General features: G+C 43.9%; 1 protein-coding gene across 3 annotated transcripts in view; it reads left to right on the forward strand.

Moving 5' to 3' along the window:
- CHST11 (carbohydrate sulfotransferase 11) overlaps nucleotides 1-27,335 on the forward strand; it is a 269,620-nt gene that overhangs the window by 26,897 nt on the left and 215,388 nt on the right. The window contains exon 2 of one of the 3 annotated variants that reach the window (XM_030544714.1): nucleotides 12,645-12,737. The exons of the other annotated variants lie outside the window; for them this stretch is intronic. Coding sequence (XP_030400574.1) covers nucleotides 12,645-12,737 — 93 coding nt within the window. The remainder of the gene's footprint in view (nucleotides 1-12,644; nucleotides 12,738-27,335) is intronic. 3 annotated transcript variants of the gene reach the window in all.

The raw sequence follows: 27,335 nt of genomic DNA on the forward strand, positions 1-27,335 counted from the left end.
GTGAACGCTGAAATCTTGCAGGGTGATTTGGGCACAGAATGCTAGAAATCAGGAACCTGCATGTGGTTTTGCAAGATTTATGTCCTCTTTTTAGAGTGGGAACTGCTAGAGAGAGGTTGCTCAAGTGAGGGTTTTTCTGACCATCTTGGGTAACATCTGAAATAGATCCAGAAAATAGGTCTTGGTTGTTTTGGACCTAACCCCACAACAGACCTGTAGGTTTGGATCTGGGGATTCAAATCTGAATCCCATGTCCCTAGAAATTTTGGGGCTCAGATTTGAGGTTCTAGCTGAAGCAGATATCTACACAAATGGTCCTTTCCAGTGAATTGTTCTAAAACCCCCAGTATGTATCTTAGATGTAAAAAGACAGCCAGTAAAGATAAAAGGGGATGTATATTTGTAAGCACTACAACAAAAGGCCTTAATGGAATAGGAAGTGAGCGACGTTCCACAGAGAATTCTTGCAACAGTGGAAGAGTGGCAGGAGCTGGGTGTGTGGGTCAGAAGAGAACAGTTTGAACAAGAGAGATATTTAATTTGTAGTATTAGTTATAGGTAAGGCTAGCCTGCATATTCTCAATATGTAAGAAGTATGTTATGATAGAATTAATTGGCACTTATGAGGAGACTGCAGATGTGAATTTAAGAGAAGAACAGGAGATGTAAAAAGGGGAGTGTTTTGGCAGAAACTGAACGATATGGTACCTTGTTGCCAGAACTGGGTAACAGCTAACAAATTTAGCTAGTAAATGCTCAAGGAGCGCCCAAAACAGAACCTCTTAAATGTTGTTGTTTAGAAACAAATCTGTTTGTAGACTCTGGGTAAAACTATAAAATTTTTAAATACCAAAGTCACTCAGGAGCTTTTGGAAATGTTTACCCTAGATCATTTTCTCTATCCTTCTCTTGCTCTGTATAATTAATATATTGTGATATTTATGTCTACAACACTATGTACAGAGTGTGCATAGTTTTTGCTATACAGGCACATAAGATGTGTCCCTGCCCCCTCTGCATTAGGGGCTGATCCTATGAGATTCATTTTCAAAGAAGTCCATTGACCTCAGTGGAAGATGAGCAAGTCCAGTCAGAATGGAGTCCTTACTTATTCTAACAAAGTTATCGTCTCCTTCGAAGCTTTACGCTGGCTGTATAACTAGAGAAGTGCAACAAAGCATATTGCATATTGGTTAATTAGAGAGTAAGGATTGTTTATACATTTCAGGGTAAGGAACAGCTGTGGGTGAAAGATTGATTTTTCTCCCCCTCCACCCCCGGATTCTTGGCAGGCTCAAATAGCCCAGGAAACGTTTTCAGTGACCCAAATTATACCAGCGCTTCCATGATTCATGAGAACTGTGTGTTCTTGGAGGGGTGGGGCTGGGAGGGAGAAGAGCGCGAGATCACAGAAGTGGCCCTAGTAAATTGAGGAGAGTCCTGGAGTTACGTAGGTTATGCAAAAATGTTGACCATGAGCTCAGTGCAGCTGAAATGGGGAAACAATGATCACATTTACATCTCCCCACAATCCTGGTGAAGGTTGGGGTAGGATGCTGGAGGCCAAACCCACTCCTGGCTCAAGTTGGACCAGCTACAGAGCTCTTCAGCTTGCACCAACGAGAACAGCCTCCTAGGGAATGTTCTGCAATCCAGAGGTTGTTGGAGTGCACTTCACATTTCTTAGGCTCCATCTTACGCTCTCTCTGCGTTATTCGCAACACATCCCATGTGGTGACAGTAGGGAATTTTCATCATCCCTTTCAGGTCAGGCTAAAGGTCCCTTTGCGTTTCTCCAGAAGTACAAAGGGACCTTACCAGGGCCCAGGAATTGGGCCACTTTGTATATTGTATTGTTTAATAGCTGCTATAATGTTGGAGTGTTTTGTTGTAACATGACATCAAAAGCTTTTATTAGTTAATAAAGCAAGTCTCCCTTGCTCTTGTTCTTCCCTCCTTTCCTCTGTCTTTATTCCACTTTTAGTCCTTTGACATATATCTTGCTGCATCTTTTCCTCAGCCTTTTTTTTGTCTTTTTTTTCCTGCATAGTACTTTTTCTTCAATATTTATTATTCTTCCCATTCTCTACCCTCCTTCCCCCACTCTGATCTGTATTCGCCTCACTCTGCCTGGCCTGTTCTTGTTCACAGTGTTGTAGCCATGTCGGTCCCAGGATATTAGAGAGACAAAGTGGGTGAGGTAATAGCTTTTTATTGGACCAACTTCTTGGCCTTTTCTTAGGCAGAAGAAACTGACCATTGCTCAGTCAAGTGGCACTGGGGCTGCTGTGACAGTAGTATTAAGCCAATCCAGCAGCCTGTGGAAGTCACCAGCCTGCCACAGGAAAATGCCTAGTAGCCTGGCAGTCTAGTCAGTTCTGATTTCACTCTTTCTCTACCCAATGGGCCAAATCATGGGTGCTCTCTTGTTGATGTCAGTGGGGTCAGAAGGATATAACCTTGACAGGACATGGCCTGTTGCTTGAGTATTTGAAGAAATTTGACAACTTCATACTTCTCTCTTTCCCCCCGCCCCCACTTGTAATGGACAAGTGTGTTAGGCTCTGGGATGACCATTGGTTTTTCCTGTGCCATTCCCCTCTACTATCTAGCTATGTGAATTTTAAAGAAATATACTGAACTGTCAGGACAAATGATGAACACTTTTAAAACCCTTCATTTACTGGCCCCCTGTGCTGAATGTGTGTTGTGTTGCTATGCTCAGCAGAAGTTAAGCTAGGAGCAGGAGCACCGCCAGCTTTTTTGGCGCCCTGGGCGGCAGAAGGTCCCGCCCCTGAAATGGTGCCCCCGACAGAGGCAGCGGACGGTCCCGCCCCCAAAATACCGCCAAGGGCTGTGGTGGCCACTGCCCCCCAAATCCTAATGGGTTGCACTGGCCCTGGCTAGGAGCTGCGCTAGTGAAAGTCACATTGTGATGCAATGTAATCTATGCCGAACCCATTCTCCGAAGAAACATATGAACAGGTATTCAGGACTCCTCTTTACATTGAATATTTAATTGCCAAAGTGGCAGAAGCCTGTTTTACATATTTATCACAAACAGAACAGCTGTTGTGTTGATGTAATTAAATTAGCATTGGGTTAGATGTCTAATGGTGCTGATGAGGTCCAGACAGTAAGTCCTAGGAGTTGTAAAATTAGAGTACATATTGGTACTGAGAGAGTTTAGGGATTATTAGATTAGGGTCTGATGCGAGAAATGCTTACATGTGTGTAAATTTACTCTTGTGCGTAATCTCTTGCTTTTTGTTTTAAATCACTAGTATGTAAAAGTAAAGTAAATTACATTGAATGGTGTTGTGATGAAGAACTAAAATACAATGCAAGTTAATTTTGTTGTTGGGTCTTACAAATAATTCCCACATCTGATACAGCAGGGAACTAAGTAAAATAGTTCATTATTTTTTACTTAATCCTTTATACAGGATCAACAGGATGTTGGACATGTATACTGCTCTGTGACAGTGATTCTCAAACTTTGGACCACTTCAGATTAAGTTCTGCATGTGGACCTCTCTTGTTTCCAAATTTCATGCCTGCCTCATAGTATCGATAGTGTATAGGACAAAGTTCAGGAGAGAAGATGGAAAATAAACTCTTCAATGGGATGGCTGTGGCTGCTTGGTTAAGAACATGCCTGTTTGTATTTGAACTGATCATTTCCTCTCCATGGGTGTAAGATTTTACATATTAGTACTAAATCTACCCTTGTTTCCTGCCATTCTTGTTGCTATGATCCCTCTGAGTCACTTTGTGGTTTGGTTCTTGTGTGCAGTTGCTGCTGCATCTGTTTTGGTGTCATTTGCAAGTTTGATCATAGTTGAGCTTAAAACAAAAAGAAGTACTTGACAAAGAAAGGTGTTAGGCAGCCATACGGTGTGTGGAGCAGTGCATGGTATTGTTGGGTTTTGTTAGAGAACCCTCCACCAACCCTTGAAGTCCTAAAAGAGTCCTAGATGGTGCAGTCACAGCCTGGCCTTGTCCCGCTTTCTGGATGAACAATAATTTGTAGTGAGTGGATCAAACTCATGTGCTTTTGGATTCCATATGCTTCTAAGCCCCCTGATTCTGGATAGTGACTCTGGGCTTGTCTACATCAGAAAGTTGCAGCGCTGGTGAGGGAGTTACAGCGCTGCAACTTAGGAGGTGTACACATCTGCAGGGCACCACCAGCGCTGCAACTTCCTGTTTGCAGCGCTGGCCGTACTCCCGTTTTGTCTCGGGTATAGAGGATCCAGCGCTGGTAATCAAGTATAGACACTTACCAGCGCTTTTCTTGACCTCCGTGGAATAAGCAGGTATCCCAGCATACCTGAGGAAGCCTCTGGTAATCAAGCTGGTCTCCTTCCCCGGCTTGCTCTCGCGTTCCCCGAATCCCGAGCAAGCAGGTCTCCTTCCCTGAGGTTTGCTGGGTGGTTCCGGGAACGCGAGAGCAAACCGCGGCGAAGCTGGTCTCCTTTCCCGGTTTGCTCTCTCGTTCCCCGAACCCCCGAGCAAGCAGGTCTCCTTCCCTGCGGTTTGCAGGGTGGTTCGGGGAACGCGAGAGCAAACCGCGGCGAAGCTGGTCTCCTTCCCCGGTTTGCTCTCGCGTTCCCCGAACAAGCAGGTCTCCTTCCCTGCGGTTTGCAGGGTGGTTCGGGGAACGCGAGAGCAAACCGCAGCGAAGCTGGTCTCCTTCCCCGGTTTGCTCTCGCGTTCCCCGAACAAGCAGGTCTCCTTCCCTGCGGTTTGCAGGGTGGTTCGGGGAACGCGAGAGCAAACCGCAGCGAAGCTGGTCTCCTTTCCCGGTTTGCTCTCTCGTTCCCCGAACCCCGAGCAAGCAGGTCTCCTTCTTTGAGGTTTGCTGGGTGGTTCCGGGAACGCGAGAGCAAACCGCAGCGAAGCTGGTCTCCTTCCCCGGTTTGCTCTCGCGTTCCCCGAACCCCCCTTGAAGCCGCCCAACAGCGCTGCAGTGTGGCCACATCTAACACCACTTGCAGCGCTGGTTGCTGTAAGTGTGGCCACTCTGCAGCGCTGGCCCTATACAGCTGTACTAATACAGCTGTAACAACCAGCGCTGCAAAATTTTAGATGTAGACATGGCCTCTGTCAGATGTACTCCCAGGTGCACACCCTATGTCTGACACCCATCTTGGGCATTGGACTCCTCAGTTCAGCGACCCTACTCTCCAGAATCAGTGCCCCAGCCCTCCTGAGTCCCCAGTTGCCTGGATATGTTCCCCCACCCTCCCCCCTTGGGAGACAACATGGCAGGAAAGCAAGGAACTCCAGGCTTAGCAGAGGAGTTTCTTGTCTACAGACATGTTAGTCAGAGCAGAGTTACAGATCTGTGGCAAACACAATCCACCAGTCTGATCTTACTCTGGAAATTCTTGGGTGTGGCCTGAGTTTTTAGGAGCTGTAGCTCTTCTTGCCTGCTTGATCCAGTCTCCTTCCTTCTGATGTTTGTGTCAGCATCTTTTGTTTAGAGAAGCTTCACTTTTTAAAAACATACTCTGTCCCTTGCTTCCCATGGGCTGCAAGCTGGGTGGAGGTCCAGGCTTCCACCCATCTCTGCTATCTGTTAGCTTTTTCAAAGTCAATGGCCCTGCTGGTGGAAAACCCATTGTTCCACTAGAGATGTGTCATTCACTGTTGATGGCCTCTGATGGCTCTGCCACAGCTTCTCAGACATAGTCCGCTAGGTGTCAAATCCTGCTACAAAATGAATACTCTAATCCACAGTAGAGATTGTGGATCACAAATGGCATTCACCAAACAAAATGGCTTTCATAATTTGACACAAGCATCTCTCCAAACTGTCCCAGGTGTTACAACTAAAGATATGTCTGTGTACTTTGAATTGGGGGTGTGATTCCCAGCTCAAGAAGACTTATTCACCCTCATTCTGATTGAACTAGCATGCTAAAAACAGAGTGTAGCTGTGGAGGTGTGAGTGCCAGGTAGGGCTAGCTGCCCTGAGTGTGCGCCCATCTGAGACACTAGGTAAATACTCCAGGTTTGCCAACTTTGTAATATTTAAAAACTGGACACTCCAGGAGGAGTGCTGGAACTTTTCCTGGCCGCCTCTTCCTCCGGAGGCCCCACCTCCATTTGCTCCTCTTCTTCCCCTCTCCCATAGGTTCTTTGCTTTTCCCCTCTTTCCACTCTCTCCTCTTTGCCTGGGTTTGGATAATCTTGCTGGTAGAGATGGGGCTGGGAGCTGCAGCTGCCCAATGCAGGTAGGAGGTGGCGGTGACTGAGTAAGGGCTGGCACAGGTGATGACCTCATGTCTCCTGGCCTCCCTTGGCTGCAGTAACCGGACTTTGGGTGTCTGGTCAGCAGATCTTACCTGACACTGTCAGGTCCCTTTTTCGACCAGACTTTCTGGTTTAAAAACTGGACACCCGGACACCCTAATTCAAGTACACTCGTGCCACTGTGGCTACATTCTATTTTTAGCATGCTAGCTGGATGAGTGCAAGTATATGTCCTTGAGCTGGGAATCGCTCCCCCAGCTTGAGGTGTAGAACTACTTCTTGTTTGGGTATCACTGCTAAAAGAGTGATAAACACTTCCTCCTAGTTAAGGAAGCTGCTCCGTAGGTCACTTAGGATTGCACTGGGGGGTGCGGTCTTACTGCTGCTCTGTGGCAAAGTCCTGTCCTATGATAGATTGAAGGTAAGGGAGTGTATCCTTATGCTCATGGCATTGTGTGTTATGTCTATCAACTCTTGGAAATGGTGCATTGTCTTACTTTAAAAAAAATCCAGACCTCATCTCCTAAATGATTTCTGAGAATAGCTTGTGGAATAAATGCTGTGTCTTTTCTGCTTTACTTCTTGGTATGCAGTGCTAAGGCTGTTTCTTCAGGATGCTGCCTTCTAGGTCTATTGATTGCAGATTCCATTGGAAGATCCTTCATCCTTATGGTGAATGCTTATAATAGTTGTTGGAGTCCAATCCTCCCCAGGATGGGTTGTCAGTAGTAGAAAGGGACACTATGTACTGTTGAATTGAAAGCATAAACAGTGTATGTTTATGTATTTTAGGGAAGAGGTTTATTTTATTTAAAAAGCAAACACACACCCTGGAAATGGATCCAGTTGGACAGGCTACCCCTCTGGCATTTGTGTTCTTTGGAGAACTAGTTATGTGCTTCCCACACAACTAAAACTTCCATCAAAGCCGATGAGAGCTTTTCTTGAACAAGAATGGCAGGATTAGGCCCAAAACATACAGGCAAAGATACAAAATGCAACACAAAGGGTCTTTCTTTAGCATGCCCTGTTAGAACTATTTCAGAACTCTCAAAACAGCGGGTAACTAATTTTTCAGCCTTTTATTTAATGGTTGTATTAAAAAAATGAGGGGAAAACACCTCCCTTTATATAAGTGTGTGTTTATATACACTATAAAAAAGCAAAACTAAATATCCCCCAGCCTAACCTTCTGATAGCATATTGGGCCTGCAGCTCCTTTACATGCTCTCCTATTGGTATAACTTCTACAAAACTGCACAATTGTGGGAGTTTTCTGTACATGTCATATAGGGGAGAGAGGTATACTGGAGCCAGTAGCCTTGTGTGATTATACGAAAGGGCCCATCACAGTGATGGTCCCACCATGCAAATTAATTTTGCAACCTAAGCAGAGTGGAGAAGGTATATATTGAGAAACAAGGATAGTACAGAGTTAATATGCTTAAGGATTGATCCAAATCCCATTGAAATCAATGGAAACCTTTCTACTGAATTCACTAGGGTTTGGATTAGGCCCTTAATTTCCGGGGAGCAAACATTCTGATTCACATTTTAACAGCATATTTAACACAATAGTATTTATGGGCCCACATCCATTCCGCTTGGAAAGACAGGCACCAGTTAACTTAAAGGTCTCCCCAGTCCTATTCCTTTGTATCCTACACCCTCAGATGACATCCTTGCATGAGAGTGGCTGCTGTTAAGGAGTCTTACTTGGTCACTTTTATATTTGGCTTTTCTTGCAGTCTTGTAGGTGTTACTGGAGACTCGTGTCATTAATCGTGGTGGCTGATCAATAACCACAACCACCGTGTTCACATCTTGAGCCAATGAACTATTGTTATGTTATAGGCAGGAGCTCATTATAAAAGAGAGCAACCTAATAGCAAAGGGAGTGGAATGTATTTTGATATTACTGCTTTGTGAGGCAATTCCATTGAAATGTTGGGTCATTTGGATCTCGCACAATGTCAGTAGAACTCTTAAAGGCTCCCGCTGAAATAAAAATACCAAAGTGCAGACCACTTTTTTTCCCACAGATTTAATAAATGAAAAAGATTTGGATTGGCCTGAAGGTAATTATTAATAAGAGTTATGTGAGCTGAGGATCTGTGCACTATGTCCTCCCCATGTAGTTTGAGAACCAACTAATTAAAGGTGCAACTAATATGTGGGGAGAGACAGGATGGGCAAAGGAAACAGTAACTTGTTTTTTCTCATAGATGAGAGCACACTTTTTTTTTTTTATATCGGTCTTGCTACTCTGTCTAAACTTAAGGATGTTTTCCAGGCATATGGGAATTCTCAGGTACAAGAATAGAGAGAGCTTGCTATTTGATCCAAGGAATATTATACTGCCCTCCAAAAAGGCTGCATGGGAGAGGATAGAACACTGGGCTGACAGTCAGGGGACTTTTGTTCTAATCCCTGCTTTGCTACTAACCTGCTGCTGTGTGACCTTGGACAAGCCATGTCACCTTTACTCTCTCTGTTTCCACCCCCATTCTGTCTTGCCTATTTACGTTAAATTCTTTGGGGCTGGGATAATCTCTTACTATTTGTATGCGCAGAGCCTAGTCTCTGGGACCTAGGTCTCTGTCTTTGTGTCTCACTAATTTGGAATACAATAGAACTCTGTTTACCAAAAACTGGTGGAACGAAACTGTTGCTGAACCACAGCTTAGCATATGTGGTGGTTTTGACTTTTCACTGCACCTTGTTCACCCAAACCTGGAGCATATTCTTGTTTAATATGTGTATTGAGATTGTGCTAAGAGGCCCCAATCAGACTGGCTTCCCATTGCGCTAGACCCCATACATGCATAAGGAAAAGATGGCCCTTGCCCCAAGTATTTACAATCTGAGTGTTGCCATGTTATCCCTGCTCATATTGAAGGCATATGCTGGCTGGCTTTCCCAAGGCTGACTGTGAAGGCGGAGCTGGCTGGCTCTTCCAAGGGCAGCCAGCTGGAACTTAGGGAGGAGGCCTCTGCTCTACATTTCCCAAGCCAAAAGCACCATGAAGAGCTGTGGATTTCCAAAAAGAATTCAGTGAAAAGAATGACAACCTCCTTTGCATACCAGGTTTCTTTAAAAGGATTGAACTACTTGATGTAAGTCACCAGGCCTCTTCCGCAGTGCTGGCTTTAAGTAAGATGGCCCATGTCCTTTTGTGGCTGGCCACCAATTCTTTGCTCTGCTCCAGTGTGCAGCAAATAGAGAATTTTAACTAATTCAGACCCTTCTAAGCTGTTTGCTAGCCAGTTTTGCAGACTTACTTGGTAGTATCAACCCCAAGTGTTCAAAAATCATTAGTTAGACCCCCCCAAAAATCATGGTTGGCTTAACAATCATGAGATTTAAAAAAAAAATTAGTTAAGTTCTGGTTCTGTATATTTGCTTTCTGGTGTCTGAGCCTCTATGCTGATGTCAAGTTTTCAATCTTTTCTCTGCAACCATGAGGGCTAGAAATGTACTTTTTAAAGTACACACAGATTTTCACATAATCACTTAACTGAAGGATCTGAAACCCCTCCTCCCTCCCCAAATACTGAGATTCACCATAAAATCTTGAGTTGGCAACCTTAATTTGTAGTCTAAATTGGAGCAACAGGGATTGCATCATTTTGTGTGCATGTACCTGAAATGAAAATGCAGTCTGCATGCCTGTATTCCAGCCTCAGCATGCTATCAATCTATGCCACATCACTGCTAGATTGTGGTGTGCCATAGCCCAAAAGCAGATGCGTGCCATGCCTTCAGTTCTATAACATGCAAGCCACAAAATACTCACTCTGGAGAAATAATCTGTTCTTTCTTTGGTCTTACACAAATGATATTTAATTTTTTTAGGAAAACGTTACCCATTGTGCTCATTCTAAAAATCTGATCTTTTACAAGAAGCTGGCACGAGTCCACGGTAATTGCTGAAAATGGCCCTCTTTGGCCAAACCACAGCTCCTTTCTGGGCTCTGCCAGATACAGATACACACTACAAAACAAAAAGCAAACAAAAAAACCCAAACCCCAAACACCCGCATAGAAGGAGTCTTAGAGCCTGGGTCAACTAAGGGTATGTCTACATCTACAATTTTGCAGCGCTGGTTGTTACAGCTGTATTAGTACAGCTGTATAGGGCCAGCGCTGCAGAGTGGCCACACTTACAGCAACCAGCGCTGCAAGTGGTTTTACATGTGGCCACACTGCAGCGCTGTTGGGCGGCTTCAAGGGGGGTTCGGGGAACGCGAGAGCAAACCGGGAAAGGAGACCAGCTTCGCCGCGGTTTGCTCTCGCGTTCCCGGAGCCACCCTGCAAACCGCAGGGAAGGAGACCTGCTTGCATGGAGGTTCGGGGAACGCGAGAGCAAACCGCGGGAAAGCAGGTCTCCTTCCCCGGTTTTGCTCCAGTGTTCCCCGAACCCTCGAGCAAGCAGATCTCCTTCCCTGCGGTTTGCTCTCGCGTTCCCCGAACCCCCCTGCAAACGGCGGGGAAGGAGACCTGCTTGCACGGGGGTTCGGGGAACGCGAGAGCAAATCGGGGAAGGAGACCAGCTTGATTACCAGAGGCTTCCTCAGGTATGCTGGGATACCTGCTTATTCCACGGAGGTCAAGAAAAGCGCTGGTAAGTGTCTACACTTGATTACCAGCGCTGGATCACCAGCGCTGGATCCTCTACACCCGAGACAAAACGGGAGTACGGCCAGCGCTGCAAACAGGGAGTTGCAGCGCTGGTGATGCCCTGCAGATGTGTACACCTCCTAAGTTGCAGCGCTGTAACCCCCTCACCAGCGCTGCAACTTTGTGATGTAGACAAGCCCTAAGACACCTTGGGTTCATGTTACAGGGTTAAAATTAGCAATGTAGATGTTTCTAATCAGGCAGGAGCCCAGGCTCTGAGACCTGGCAAGAGGGAACAGTCTCAAAGCCTGGGCTCCAGCCTGAGCAGGGTCCTCTGCATGCTGCTATTTTTAGACCTGTAGCGCAAGCCCTGCATGTCAGTTGAGTCAATTGTCATGGACTTCAGAACTTACTGTTTGTGTTTTTTGTGTTTTTGTTTGTTTGCAGTGTAGATGTACCCTGAGATGCAGAACATGAGTATAGACTTAACCACATTTTGGAGTATACCCGAATCTCAAAGCTCTTTTCAGAGGTCTGGTTGTAACAGTAAGTTTCACCAGGACTTAAATTCAGCTGGAGCTGTCCAGAGTGGAGCTCCAGTAAATATTTTCAACCCCCCTGGAGTTTATCTTCTCGATCTGGAAATTACATTGGGGGTCGCAAAAGAAGTCTGTGGCAGAGCAGGGACTCGGACTTGAATCTGAGTCTAACCACCGGACTATCCTTCCCTTTTATGTATATAGTTGTCTGTTTTATGTACACCAAAGTAAACCTGGTGGGTGGAATCAATCTAGTTGTCTTCTGTTTGTCACATTTCACGGACCTGCTGGCACTGGCAACCTGTTTTTTAAAAAAAGTGAATCTAGGGAGAAAAATGGAATCCCAGACCCGGTTGCTGAGCTGTGGTTAAGGGGCACAGAGTGCTGCTCAGGATGGGGTGTGCACAAAAGTGGCTTTGATACTTTTGGGTGCCCCCCTGTTCTGGGTGGGTCCCCCAACATGAATTAGAGCCATTTGAGGGCTTGTTTTGGCTGCTAGTAACTTCCTGGGGTTGAAATTAACAGGGCTGGACAGAAAACTGAATTCCTGTCCTGCAAGAATTTTCATGCATTTGACTAATTTTCCTGTCCCAGATTAGGATTAAAAAAATGGGGAAAAAAATCCAGGTTTGGGTGGATCAGAACATTTTGTTTTGCTTTTAGACTCTTTTTCTTCCCCTCCTTTTAACCTTTTTCAGTCTAAAATCACTAACATTTTGAAACAGTCATTTTGACTAGAAAAAACGTAACTTGCATTGAAAATGTTTTGAATCGGGAGATTTGGTGAGGTCAACCCTGTTTTGCTAACACTTTTTTGGCTTCAACAAAACAGCAAAAAATCCCACCCCATTTTAGTCAAAAAAAAATTCCTGACCATGCACAGGGTACTCTGAGGCACAGGGAAGACCGGCTGTGTCCTTTGTCCCTGGCTTTGCCTGCCAAGGCCAGCAGCTGGGAGGAGGGTTGATGATGGCCTGTATGTGGTGTTCCACTGCTGGAGGACCATCCTGTGCTGGTTTGTTTCTTCCATAGCTGGCCATTAAGTCTTTAGGACTGTTTTGCTCCAGCATCATGGTACAAAGCAACTGCAGTGCAGGGGACAATCTACCCCACGACTTTTAACTCCATTGAAATAAGCTGGCCTAGACAGAGGAAGCTTTGAGAAGGCTAGAGTGGAAAATGGTGAATAATTTGCTAAAAATAGGAACTGTCCCTTTTCAACAGGAATGAGGAGCATGGATGCTGGTCCTGTACCTTCTAACAAATCAGGATTTCTAACTGGAACAACTTTTCCACTTGATCAGAACAGACTGCAAGGTAAAATAGCGTAGGCTGATTTCATTCAGGGTGTGAAGGCTGATGCGCTGCTTCTGATTAGGTGTTGAAGTGGAACAGTTTCTGAACTGTGACTGCTTATTGGCACAGTAAAGATGAGTCTTGGCTATGAAACCACTTTCCCTTCCTACTCCATAGGGCTCTGGTTCTCAGACTGCAGTGCCTCAACCTATTTTCTAGATTAAATTTCTTTCATGATATGAATAGGGTATTTTCCCACCTTACAAAACAAAGTCTTTGTACAATAAAGATAGATGATCCTTACTTGCAGTAATTTTCTTGTCCACTTCATCCAGACAGAATTTTGTTTTTAAAATCAATACCTGATTTATTTAAGGTTTGCAATGTGGTATTGACATTTTAGTACTTTTATAACTCCATGGTTATTACATGTCAGGCTAGTTCTCACTAAGTTAAATGTTTTTCATTTTGAGTTTTCATACATAAACCTTGCATCATTTCACTAATCCTGATCTTTTTCCTTAAGGGCTTTTGTTTTGTTTATTTAGAAATCAACAGCTCTCACCCACAACTCACCTAGGAGTTGGTTTTCTTTTGAGTCTCTCTGTTTAATAAACACATCAGTATAAGATCTTTGTTTCAGGTGCAGCTTTTATCCATTTTAATTTATAATTGCCATTGAAAAACGTAACCCTCCTTTTTTTTTTTTTTTAAATCTCCAGAGAAAAGTACATCCAAAATAATAGCTGTTGGAAATACAATAATACATAATACATTTGGGGTCAAATTTTTCAAAAGCGCCCTGGGCCAGATTTTGATGTGTTCAGCACCAAGAACTGGAGCCATATTTTTCAAAATGCTCAGCTCCTGTTTAGATCTTTCCCTCCCCCCAAAGGATCAGATTCTCAAAAGAGTGCAACTCCAAACATGAGTTGTTTTTACAATCTGACCACTTATTTTGATGCCTAAATAGGAGCTGAGCTCTCTTGAAAATCTGGCCTAGATTGGGTGTGTTGAGCACTTTTGAAAATTGTGGCCTTAGAGTCTCTTCCATCTGAGGATCTCAAGGAACTTTTCACAATAACCTTGCAAAATAGGAAATAGCACTGGCTCCATTTTACAGATGGACAGACAGAGGCACAAAGTAACTTGCTTATCTTCAGATAGTAACAGTTGCAGAAAGCTGAGAAGAGGACCTAGGCTTCTGTTCTAACTAATAGGAACCCAACATATAGTGAAATGATGTCTGTGTCTTTAAAAAAAAAAAAAAAAAATTAACTGCACCAGTCCCCTAGATCCTCAATGTGACAAACTGTGTTTCTTCTTTCTGACACCTTCTCCACTAAGCTCTGCTCTATGCACTGTCTGACCAAATGGGGTGCGCGGGAAAGAGAGCGCAGTTTCTCCTAGTAATTATTTTTGATCCATGTTCAAGAAATAACGCCAAGCTTGAAATCCTATAGAGCAGTATACCTACAGTTTGCACATTATCCATTTTAAATTGCTTCTTTACATAGTGGGAGGGTGAAGTAAGTGGCTGCCATGTAGTGTCATTGCTTGTAGTGCTGGAGGCAGAAAAGTCCCTTTGTAATGGGAGACAGGAAGGAGACCTGAATGACTCATAGAATCACTTTCAGTTGACAGCATCTACTCTGGGGCATAAAGGAGAAATTTAAAATGACATTGCATTACACCATGGTCTGTACATAGACTTTAAGGCCAGAAGAGACCAGCATGATCATTTGGTCTGACCTCCTGCACATCAGAGGCCACAGAACCTCACCCATCCACTCCTGTAACAGACCCATAACCTCTGGCTGAGTTACTGAAGTCCTCAAATCATGATTTCAAGACTTCCAGTTACAGAGAATCCACCATTTACTCTAGTTCAAACCAGCAAATGACCCGTGCTCCACACTGCAGAGGAAGGTGAAAAACCCCCCAGTCTCTTCCAATCTGACCTGGAGGAAAATTCCTTCCTGACCCCAAATATGGCGATAAGTTCAACTCTGAGCATGTGGGATAACAGCATTCACATGGGGATTTAGTAAGCTTTAAGCCACTTCATAGTCACATCTTTAGTTAATTTGGGTTAACTTTCCTGGATGGCCCTGTGTAGACAAGCCCTGAGATTCTCACATAATCATTTGTCTCCAGGAGCTGGAGCTTTAAATGAGACTCATGGTGAAACAAGGAGAGTTGGCAAGACTAATTAGTTTATAGGTATATAATACCTCTCTACATACAGAGAGGAACTGTGGAAGTAGGGTGACTAGATAGGACAGTCCCGATATTTGGGCATTTTCTTCTATAGGCACCTATTACCACCCACCCCGTGTCTCGATTTTTCACACTTGCTATCTGGTCACCCTGATAATATAGAATACTGCCTGCTGCATTAGGTGGGCCCTGTGTGTGGCCAACAGAGCTTTAGATGAGCATTTTGTTTGGTTTTCTTCTCGCTGTCACCTTCCTCTTCTGGAGTGCACCGGCACAGGAGCCAGGCAGAGTGTTGCCATCAGATGACAATATATATCTCCAGATCAGTGGCACTGCTATGGGCACCCGCATGGCCCCACAATATGCCAATATCTTCATGGCCGACCTGGAACAACGCTTCCTCAGCTCTCGTCCACTCACACCCCTTCTCTATCTACGCTACATTGATGACATCTTCATCATCTGGACCCATGGGAAGGAGACTCTGGAAAAATTCCACCATGATTTCAACAGCTTCCACCCCACCATCAACCTCAACCTGGACCAATCTACACGGGAGGTCCACTTTCTTGACACCACGGTGCAAATAAGTGATGGTCACATTAACACCACCCTATATCGAAAACCCACCGACCGCTATGCCTACCTTCATGCCTCCAGCTTCCATCCCGGGCACATCACACGATCCATTGTCTACAGCCAAGCACTGAGGTACAACCGCATCTGCTCTAACCCCTCAGACAGAGACCAACACCTACAAAATCTCCACCAAGCATTCTCAAAACTACAATACCCGCATGAGGAAATAAGGAAACAGATCAACAGAGCCAGACGTGTACCCAGAAGCCTCCTACTGCAAGACAAACCCAAGAGAGAAACCAACAGGACTCCACTGGCCATCACATACAGCCCCCAGCTAAAACCCCTCCAACGCATCATCAAGGATCTACAACCCATCCTGGACAATGATCCCACACTTTCACAGGCCTTGGGTGGCAGGCCAATCCTTGCCCACAGACAACCTGCCAACCTGAAACATATTCTCACCAGTAACTGCACACCGCACCATAATAACTCTAGCTCAGGAACCAATCCATGCAACAAACCTCGATGCCAACTCTGCCCACATATCTACACCAGCGACACCATCACAGGACCTAACCAGATCAGCCACACCATCACTGGTTCATTCACCTGCACATCCACCAATGTTATATACGCCATCATATGCCAGCAATGCCCCTCTGCTATGTACATCGGCCAAACTGGACAGTCTCTACGGAAAAGGATAAATGGACACAAATCAGACATTAGGAATGGCAATATACAAAAACCTGTAGGAGAGCACTTCAACCTCCCTGGCCACACTATAGCAGACCTTAAGGTGGCCATCCTGCAGCAAAAAAACTTCAGGACCAGACTTCAAAGAGAAACTGCTGAGCTTCAGTTCATCTGCAAATTTGACACCATCAGCTCAGGATTGAACAAAGACTGTGAATGGCTTGCCAATTACAGAACCAGTTTCTCCTCTCTTGGTTTTCACACCTCAACTGCTAGAACAGGGCCTCATCCTCCCTGATTGAACTGACCTCGTTATCTCTAGCTTGCTTGCTAGCACACATATATATACCTGCCCCTGGATATTTCCATTACATGCATCTGAGGAAGTGGGTATTCACCCACGAAAGCTCATGCTCCAAAACGTCTGTTAGTCTATAAGGTGCCACAGGATTCTTTGCTGCTTTTGCCATCAGATGTTAGTGATGACAGAGTTAGATGTGCTTGCACTGGAGGAGGGGAAATGGCCTCAGTCAATTAGTTAACTACTGTGATCATGAGATAATCTGAAAAGGGTTGGAGGTTTGCTTGCAAAAAACTTAGCAGAGATTTTTACCCAAATCGGAATTACTCAGAATTCCCAGTAACTTGATGGGAAGACCATGCATAGAATAAGTTCAGGTACTTAGTCTAGAAGTTGGGCTGGAAATCTTGCAGAAACTGGCATTTTTTTGGGGGTGAGATTTTGAGCACTTCCTGGTTCTGGCTAGGATGGAAATAGCATGAAACTAACCTTCACTGCCTGACTCCATAGATCTCCAGTTCCTATGGCCATATCACCCAATGGGCATAGCCTTAACATGTGTTCTGACATACACAGTAAGTTGCATTTTGGTGGGTTGATCTGGGACCAATTGTCTGTGGCATGTGGCCTATCAGTGAGTGCAGCTGTGACTGAGAGATGGTGAGGCTGAAGGAGCGTGTGGTAGTTAGCAGTCTGCAGTGGGGACAGAGATAAGATTGATATTGCTATGAGCAGAATCCACAGCTGACATGGATGATTACTGAGGAGGTTTTGTAATCAGTTTCACTGGGTATGGATGTGTGACAACAAGAGAAGGTGAAGGTTGTGAGCAAATGATAAGCCAAATTCAAGGTCCTGCTCACAACCCAAGCAAATGGGATATGTGTAAAGGAGTTCCTGCTGGGTAGGGGTGCTGTATCTACCTGTGCCACTGTGGCTTGGCCCGTGGAACCATACATTGTCAGCTCTGGGAGTCTCTGGGAGACTTAAAGGGGCAATCACGAAGAATGTAGCAGAGGGGTTGACCCCACAAAGGTACTTTTAAGAAAAAACTTGCATGCATGCATGCCATTTCGGGTACTCCACTGAAGTCCACCTCTGTCCCTTGCTGACAGCATTCCCCCAGGATTAATGCAACCTCTTTGCAGGCCTTCTCCACAGTGAGAGGGGAGCAAAGATCTGCAGATGGCTGCTTAGGAGGGGGAACTCATTTGCATGATTTCCCTACCCACCCTTAGTTATAAGGCATTGAACTCCAGTTCCATCCTTGACCTATTTAAAACTGGTTGTTGTCCCAGTACTTAGCCAGTTTATGTGGTACTATGTAGACTCTCTGCTCTTCACTATTGTGGAGCTAGTGATTGGGACTTACATAGAAATTGGGGTTCTATTGTTCCAGCATCATACCAAATGCATAGTCAGAGACAGTCCTGGACCCAAAGAGCTTACAGTCTAAGTCAGGGGTAGGCAACCTATGGCATGTGTGCTGAAGGCAGCGCGCAAGCTGATTTTCAGTGGCACTCACACTGCCCAGATCCTGGCCACTGGTCTGGGGGACTCTGCATTTTAATTTAATTTTAAATGAAGCTTCTTAAACATTTTAAAAACCTTATTTACTTTACATACAACAATAGTTTAGTTATGTATTATAGACTTCTAGAAAGAGACCTTCTAAAAATGTTAAAATATATTACTGGCATGTGAAACCTTAAATTAGAGTGAATAAATAAAGACTCGGCACGCCACTTCTGAAAGGTTGCCGAGCCCCGGTCTAAGTAGTCAAGATAGAAGAGGCTGTGAGAGGAAATAAGCATAGAGAGAGAAGGTGACCTGCCCAAGGGGATGCAGCAGATCAGTGCCAATCAGGAATAGACCTTTCCTGAGTCAGTCTAGCACTCTATGCACTAGATCACGTTGCTTCCTTAACTGTCTCTTAAAGACAGGGTGATCAGACAGCAAATGTGAAAAATCCAGGATGGGGGTTGGGGGTAATAGGAGCCTATATATGAGAGAGACCCAAAAATCAGGACTGTCCCTATAAAATTGGGACATCTGGTCACCTTACTTAAAGAGCTTGGCTCTCTAAGAACTAGTTTTATTTTAAATTCTACATAGAGCCTGATATTTTATTATTTTACATGTTATAGATTTTAAGAAGTTCTGGGAAGCTGCATCACAACTTTCTCCTGAGTTTAATGCACTGCAATTTTAATTTTAGTGTCTGTTAAAGAAAACACCTTTCTGGAACATTAACCTTAATTTACTTCCTTTGAAAAGCAAAATACAGAACATGTTGTGTTAGAGCTGTCATTTGCCTACGTATTATTACAGTGAAATAAAAATCATGCTAGATTTTTGTCCTAAACTTTCAAAGAAAATTGTGAGGGGAAATGTGTGTTAAAAATAGAAGAGTGGTGATTATTCCAAATCTAATATGTGATTGACATAGATTTTAAGGTAGATGTAGCTGTTTCCTTGATTCAACAATCCGGCATTCATTCTAGCCTCTGCTGTGCTACTGCTTAGCGTGTATAAATGGCCATGAGTCCTATAGGGTCAGAGTGAGAGCTGTACTTACAATAGGATAGTCAGTTTCCATGCTGAAACAGATTTCCATTGGGCCCATAGTTAGCAACAAGAGTCTAGGGTTCAGAACAATCATTTATTTTCTGCATTTACAGTATAAGTGCTTCAGACATAGCAATATTGGACATGTCCATTTGTTCTTTAATCTCCTATTAAGACTTTGTATCCCCTGTACCAGCAGAATGTCAGAGATTTTCTCATATAAGCCACATTACCACCAGATCTGCGTGTCACATGCGTTTACCTAGATGTCTGTGAATATAAATTATAAGCTACCGAAACCTCCCCACTGTCAATCTCATTCTTAATAGATAACTATATGTCACTTATGATTTCATCCTGCTCTCAAGCAGTGCTGGCCCATAGTGCTTAGTTCAAATAGATACACCTTCATTCATCAAGACCCTCAGTACTGTATGTAAATGCAATTGGGAAGCAATAAATTGAACTTAAAAAATTGTAGTGATCAGTGAGGGCATTCTCCCTCTTGAATAAATCACTGCTAGCACCCGCCATGCAGAAAAGGTTGAGGACCACTGCCCTAGATCCTCTTTCCTTCAGAGAACCACTCCCACATTCATTATACCCAAGTGGGAGTAAGTGGGGCTTGTGTGCAGGGAGGTCAGTGAGGAGTGGTCTGGGGTGCAGGGGTGTGGATCTGGAGGCAGAGAGTCAGGGGGCTCCAGATGCAGGGATTGAAGTTCAGTGAGGTGGGGTTTGGGTTTGGAGGACTAGTGGTGTTCTGGATGTACCCAGTGAGGCCTGGCAGGGGTTTCTAAGTATGGGAGGTCCAGATGCATGGGGGTTGGGTGGATGGGCACAGCTTCTGTACAGTGACCCTCCCCCAACAGCTGAGGAGTGATGGGGACAGGAAGCAGGAGAGAATGCTGAGCTTCCTGCAGTTGGGGGAGGATTCTGGGGGTGGGTCTGACACAGCCCCAGCCACTCCCTGCAGGGGAAGAGGAAGTCCTGTCCTCTTTTGCCTCCAGCCTAGCTGGGACTAGCAGCTGATCCTGGCTCAGGGTAAGGGCCACTGGCTGGGCTGTCCCCAGTCCTGCAGTGATTTACCTCTCCATCGGTTGCTCTGGGTGTCTGAAATGATGTATCTGCACTATTAGGGAGTGGTGCATGACTGCTCTTGCAGCTTCCCTATCAGAAAGTCATTTTTCTACGGAGAAGCAAAGAAATATGTGGGGGACATGAATTCTGCACACACACATAGTGGCAGAGAATTCTCCTAGAAGTATGTGGCTTGTGCAACTTTATTGTGTTAAAGTTGAAGTAGAGTTTATATCTGTGTGGCTTACAAATGAGGGATAGATCATTTATATGAAATTAAATATACTGGGATGGGGAAAGACAGTGGGCTTGAAACTGACTGAATTGAGATAGAAGAGGTAACTGTCTAACTGCAAACTGCAGGGGATTTCCTGTGTCTTGGATTCAGGTTGTTTGTGCCTTTTGGAAGCTGCATCAAAAATATGGGCTGGCTTACGATGATTATGTGGTTTCCACACCAAGGTGAAATTCACTCCTTTCTGAATGGACCCCATGTAATTAGGCTTTGTGAGTGAAACTAAGCAGGATTTTGCAAGTGGAATTTAAGTTCACTCTGGGATCACATTGTAGTCTAGCTTCTCCACAGACACCATTCCAGTCCTGTAGGTTGGAGTAGCCACCACTACCCCTTTGCACCTGCCATGCAGATGCTTTGTGCCGCTGAAAGTGTATATAAACCGTGGAGATCCTATGGTCCATACTGGGGCCCATCCCCTGACTGGAGCCTGTATATAGATTCCCTCATCTCCACACTGGCCATGGAAGCCCCATTACACAGTTTATCCCACCGCCATACCACAGCCCCATTGTGGAGCTTATATGCCATGAGAATATTGATTTCGGTGCACATGGCTGAGTTGAATTTCATTGTAAGGCCCGCTCTTGCTCTTAGGTTTGCATGTATTCCTGGAGGATTCATCACATGACATAGTCTTTAATTCCTGGAGACTCCAAGACAATCCTGGAGGGTGGGGAACTGTACCTGCTCTGAGCATGCAGATGTTATGCTCATACAAAGCGCACAGGATCTTTATAGAGGAAGGCAAATAGACAGCGTTTATTGAAAATACAACAGTTAGTATATGCTTTTTACACACACACACACACACACACACACACACACACACACACACACACACACACACACACACACACACACACGTCCTGCCAGTGATGTTTATAGTTGTAGCTTGAGTCAATCTAATGCCAAGGTAGATTGGGCACAAGTGTGGAGCTGGGCTCTTGTCGGTCGCGATCCTATGCTCTGAGGCTTTGCAGGACTGAACCGAGTTCCATAGCAAAACACCCCAGCTTTATAGTTGTAAATTCCCATTTGAGTCCATACATTTTGCAATGTCATCCTTAAGTGGTGTTATCATTTGATGGTTATTGTCGGGCTTCCTATTTGTTGTCTTGCCTTTGGGGGTGCCTGCCTCACCTCTGAGGTCGTCAATGCTGCTAACACATTTAGCATCAGATACAATGGATGTTTTCTGATTGTCTTCTGGTCTTTCCAAGCTTCTCACTTCTTCTTGACCATCTGGACATTTGTGATGGCTTTCACACCTTATCTTTTCCTAATGTATCCATTCCTCATTCACACAAACAATCTCTTACAGAAACCTTCAAAGGTATACAGACAGCAGTATTGTGTATTTAGCAGAATACATTGTAAATCAAACCTTGCTAAACCTTATAACTAAAACAATTCACATTGGGGCTTCGGGCCCTCAACATTCCTCTAATCTCCTTAACATAGATACAATACAAGATCCTGTCTCTTACTTACTAAAACATTAAAACAAAGAAATGTATATAGTGATCTAGGAAACCATAGTAGACATTATAACTTATCCTAAAACAAAAAGGTGACCATAATCAGTCAGAAGGATTGTTCTGGTGTGTTATTCCTCTCTGCTATTCAAAAACGGTGGCTGACAGGATGAAATCAAATCATATATATATTCTCATGGGACATTATAAAATCCTGCTCCTATACAGATCCCAGTTCTTGAGGCTTCATGAGGTCTGTGCATAGCAATTTGTAAGACTGGGACTTAAAAGCTTCAGATTATGGCTCCTAGTGCTCCTTCTCCTTTTCCCTGTCAACAGAGCTCATTGAAACATGCAATTTCTGTTCCATGGGAAATTCTGAAATTTTGGGGGGAAACCATCATCATCAAGAAGTAGAAAGAAAAGTCAAAATTTCAAATCTTCCCACAAAATGAAATTTTTGAAAAAACTTCAGTTTGGGTCAATCCAAACACTTCATTTAGATTTTGTTTTTTATATTTTTAAAATTAGTTTGTGTTTAAATTATAATAAGCATATTTGAAACAAAAGATGAAAAACTGAAACATTCCATTCTGATAAGATTAAAATATTATTGAAATTCTTCGTTTTTTTTATTTTTTTTTCAAAATGAAATTTCATTGCAATAATATGTTCCAATGAACATTTTCAATTTTGACAAATTGGTATTTTCTGACAAGAAAAAATGTCTGTCTGAGGAATTTCTGCTTGAAAATTTCCTGTGTCAGAAATTCCTCAATGTTCTCCAGTGTCTGTTGGGAAATTTTCAAGTCAGTGGGTCCATGTCCAGAAAATGACAAGGAATATTTTCCTCCTGTGGTATGCATGGGCATTTTGCCAAAACACGTTTCTCAAACTCTTCTTGTAGTAAGTCTCCTTACTTCAGCACCAAGGAACATGAGCTTTCTTAGTACTAGGGTTCATAATTCCAAATATTTCTGTATGTTAAAATGCTGCATAGTTTTAAGAATTCTGCTCAAGAAACTTACAGCTGTAAACAAAACAAATTTGGAGTTGTCAGATATTTGTTGTAGGAATCAGTATTTTCCTCTTGAGAATTGTTTTTAGACTGACTCTTCTGTTTGCTTTCTTGTGCTCACCTCTTCCTTGTTAAAATCTTCCTGTCTCTTATTTTCTATTCATCCTTAAATCCTCTAATCTTTCTCTGTCATCTGTTCTTTGCTTTCAGTGTGTGTGTATGTGTGTGTAAATAAAATAAAAAAAGACTGCTTTTTCCACATTTTGAGATGATTGATTGCAATTAGGATGACCAGATAGCCCCATCCTGATTTTTCACACTTTTTATCGGGGAGGAGGGTAATAAGCGTTTTATATAAGACAAAGCCCCGAATATCAGGACTGTTTCTATAAAATCAGGACATCTGGTCACTCCAGTTGCAATCAACAATCAGTGTCTGATCCTGTACTAGCAAGGGATCAGTTTGTCAAGCATCATGTGAGCACTTTGCTAGCAACATACAACATTTGTTTAACTTTCTTTACGCTATTGACTCTTGTAGTGATGTTTATCCTTTCCTGAAACCAGCCTCTCTCCTGCTCTCAGACCGTGCTATGTCTATAATGGCTAGTTGGTGGTATTTATTTATTTTTTAAATTTTTTATGGTGAATGTGAGATTCTTTATACTGCAAATCTTTTTTTCTTAATGAGTTGTTATGATTATACGTATTTAAATGTCAGAGACTTATTCCTGTCTATATTCATGCAGTGAAGAACCAGCTCATTACACACATTGGACCTGAACCTGCAGTCTTGTCTTTCTCAAAACTCCTGTTGGCTGCAACTGGTGGTTTTTGTCCTAGTTGCAACTGTAGGATTGGGCCCCAGTTGTCTTGAGCCCTGATCCTGTGAAGATCTAAGCACATGCTTCATTTTACACACCAAGAATAGTCCCGTTAATGTCAAGGAGACTACTCACATGGTATAATGTTAAGCATGTGCATAAGCCTTTGCAGGATTGAGGTCCAAATTCCTATCTTCCCTGAGCTCTATTATTGAGTTTCTGAAAGTAATAGACTTTGAGCCTCATCTTGGTTTCCTCTCCCCGGTGTATCTCCACTGATTTCACTGGAGTTACTCCCAACTTATGCTGGAGTATGTGAGATCTGAATCAGGTCCATTCAGTCTAGTCTGAGTGGTTTAGGGAAACAGAAAGTTTGTAATCAATTTTAAAATCAATTTTTTCTTTTCCCCAGTCACAGCAGCAGTTCTTGTTACTGATTTTCATTTAGCTGAACCTTATGAGGATAAAACTGCTTGTTAACAGCAAAGGGCTAAAGGGCAATGGAGACGTTGTCTAGCAGTCTGCTCCCAAAGCTGACTGACTTCAATGGGCTTTGGATCAGGCTCTAGCAGTGCCGTTTCCCCCCAGCAAACTCCAGTACGTTCTTGTTTAGGAGGAAAGGCTGATAAATTGGAGGCCAGATTCTCAGCTGGTGTACATAGGTGCAACTTCTGAGCATCTGTCCCTCAGGGATATGTGCTGATGTAGGAGAACAGGCACAGGGTAATAAAGACAGGCTAAGGGAAATGACAGATTGACTAAAGTGAAGTTAACACTTGTAAACACACAAGTATTTTCTTGTATTTCCAATTCAGTGGAAAGCTATTCTGCTTAGGACTGTAGTTGCTCTGATGTGCATTTTCTCAACTGAATGGAATATTTTACAACTCCAAGCTGGTCTAGACAGTTTAGCCACAAAATTTTAACATTCTTTTGAGATTATTAAAATTTGCTAGTCCCATTTGAACAAATGGTCTTTCACCAAGCCCACTCCCTAGCCTCAGAGCTTTCTAGGAATATAACTAAACGGGTTTTGTTTTTGCTTTTTTTCTTGTGGGATAGGTGGCAGTGTACTGGGGGATTATTTTGCTTGATGCCTGCTTATTTATTAATGATCAGACCAGCTACAGCTCAGGGCAGCCTTGAGCAGATTGTCCAGACCCTGAAGGCCGTTAAAGTAGTAAATCTGGGTAAGTCCGTGGTGGTGGTGAGGATGATAATGAACTCTCCCCACCTCCCCAAAAAATAATGTATGTTTGTTTTTTTCTGTTTAACAAAAACAGCAAAAAGCTTTGGTTTGTTCTTTCCATTTCCCCCACCCCATATCAGTGACACAATAGAAAAAAGGGGCCTGGTGCGGGGGAGGGAGAAGGGGAAACCAAAATATTAAAAACAAATTTAGAAAATCTCAAATTTTTGTGTAAGCTGGTTTTTCCCCAGAACTTTAAAATGAAGAACCATGTCTTTTGTTTTAGTGTGAATTTTCTCCCCCATACTCTCCAAGCAACATTATACCAAGTGGTCATGTTCAAGTTTGGTAGAAAGTAGATTTTTTTTTTTTCCTCCCAGACAAAGTGCTCCTAAACAATCATCAGTACTAACCCCGTGTGTGTGAGAGAGAGTCATAGCCTCGTTTTATAGATGGATAAACTGAGGCACAGGGAGATCATTAGATGTTTTGCCCAAGACTACACAAGTAGTCTAGGACTGAGATGGGAATTGAACCCAGATCTGCTGAGTCTCAGGCCACTGCCTTACCCACTAGACCAGGGGTTGGCAACCTTTTAGAAGGGGTGTGCTGAGTCTTCATTTATGCACTCTAATTTAAGGTTTCATGTGTCTTTAATGTTTTTAGAAGGTCTCTTTCTAAAAGTCTATATTATATAACTAAACTATTATTGTATGTAAAGTAAACAAAGTTTTCAAAATGTTTAAGAATCTTCATTTAAAATTAAATTAAAATGCTGAACTTACACCACCAGCCTACTCAGCTCGCTGCCAGCCTGGGGTTCTGTTCACCTAGGCCGGCAGTGGGCTGAGCGGGGCCTGCGGCCGGGACCCCAGACCTGGGGCAGGGTGTTCAGGGGTCAGGGCTGGGGGTGTGTGTGGGGAGTTCAGGGCAGAAGGCTGGGCGTATGGGGGCATTCAGGGGTCAGGGCAGAAGGCTGGGGGCTGTGGGAAGGTTCAGGGCAGAAGGCTGGGTGTGGGGGGGGGTTCAGGGGTCAGGGCAGAGGGCTGGGGGGTGTGCGGAGGTTCGGGGCAGAAGGCTGGGTGTGGGGGGGTTCAGAGCAGAGGGCTGGGGTGCTTGGCTTGTAGGGGTGCTCCCAACCTCCTGCCCTGAATGGCTCATGGCAGGGGGCTGGAAGGGATATGCCCTGTTCCATCCCCTTCCTCAAGGCCCCGTCCCTACCTTTCTCTGCCTCCTCTACAGAGCTGCATGCACATTGCCACTCTTCACCCTCCCCCTCGCAAGGGCCATCAGCTGATCGGTGCAGGGAAAGAGAGGGGGAGGGGCAGGAAAGCACCATGCTGGGGGAAGAAGTGAGGGAGGGGGGAAGCCTGGCTGCCACAGGACCAAGCTTTTGCCTCCTGCTGCCGTAGGGAAGAGTTGTGGGCGGGAGGGTTGAGTGGGGCTGGGGGCCGCGACTGCAGCAGCATGCCACTCAAAATCGGCTTGCATGCCGTGTTTGGCACACGTGCAGTAGATTGCTGACCCCTGCGCTGGACCCTTATTCCTAATTCTTGCAAAGAGTCCTTACTCACATGAGTAGTCCCACTGAAGTCAATGGGACTAGAGTATTTGAGTAAAGATTTGGGCCCCTTGTTTAGATCTAGTGTATTTGAACATTGTCAGATGCCTTTCCTCTCCGTCCCCCCCCCCCCTTTCCGAAAAATATAGCAGCCTCTGGTCTGAAATACTTAGAATGCTAGGTTCTAAAGATAGCTTTAAGATGAAGGGTTAGCATATATAGTTTTATTTTCTATTTTCACATGCATTCCCTTTCCAGGAACATTATGAAGACCATTTAGTGAAATAACACACTTTTTATTTTTTCTGGGCTATGTCCAAAAAGCTATGGCCAAAATTTTCAAGTATGGGTGTGTAAAGCGAGGCACCTGCTGGTAAATCAGTAGTCTGATTTTTTTCAAAGGTGATGAGGACTTATTGATGCCATTGAGTTCAGTGGGTGCTCAGCATCTCTGATAATCAGGCTACTTTCACTTAGTAAATAAACATGAATATGTAAAAATGTGTATTTAGTCATGGAGTGTACTGTGAGTGTTTGCATGTATTGTTACTGAACTAATCAGTTGTATTGATCTGACAGGCTTTTTAATTACTTAAAGATATCTTGTTGATCAATCAAGAAGAAAAGCAGAGCTCCAGAAGCCTATAGTATTTCCTACAGTGACTTTTCTGACTCCTGAGGAATCAGTCTCTCTCTCCTCTCTCTGATAGTTAAATATAACATAGCCTGAAACACTTATAAAGTATAACACACACATAGAGTGGAGTTACTGCAACAGAACTGCTATTTTCTCTTTAAAGTATGAGT

The sequence above is a fragment of the Gopherus evgoodei genome, chromosome 1 (genome assembly GCF_007399415.2).
Source record: "Gopherus evgoodei ecotype Sinaloan lineage chromosome 1, rGopEvg1_v1.p, whole genome shotgun sequence".
Lineage (NCBI taxonomy): Eukaryota > Metazoa > Chordata > Testudines > Testudinidae > Gopherus > Gopherus evgoodei.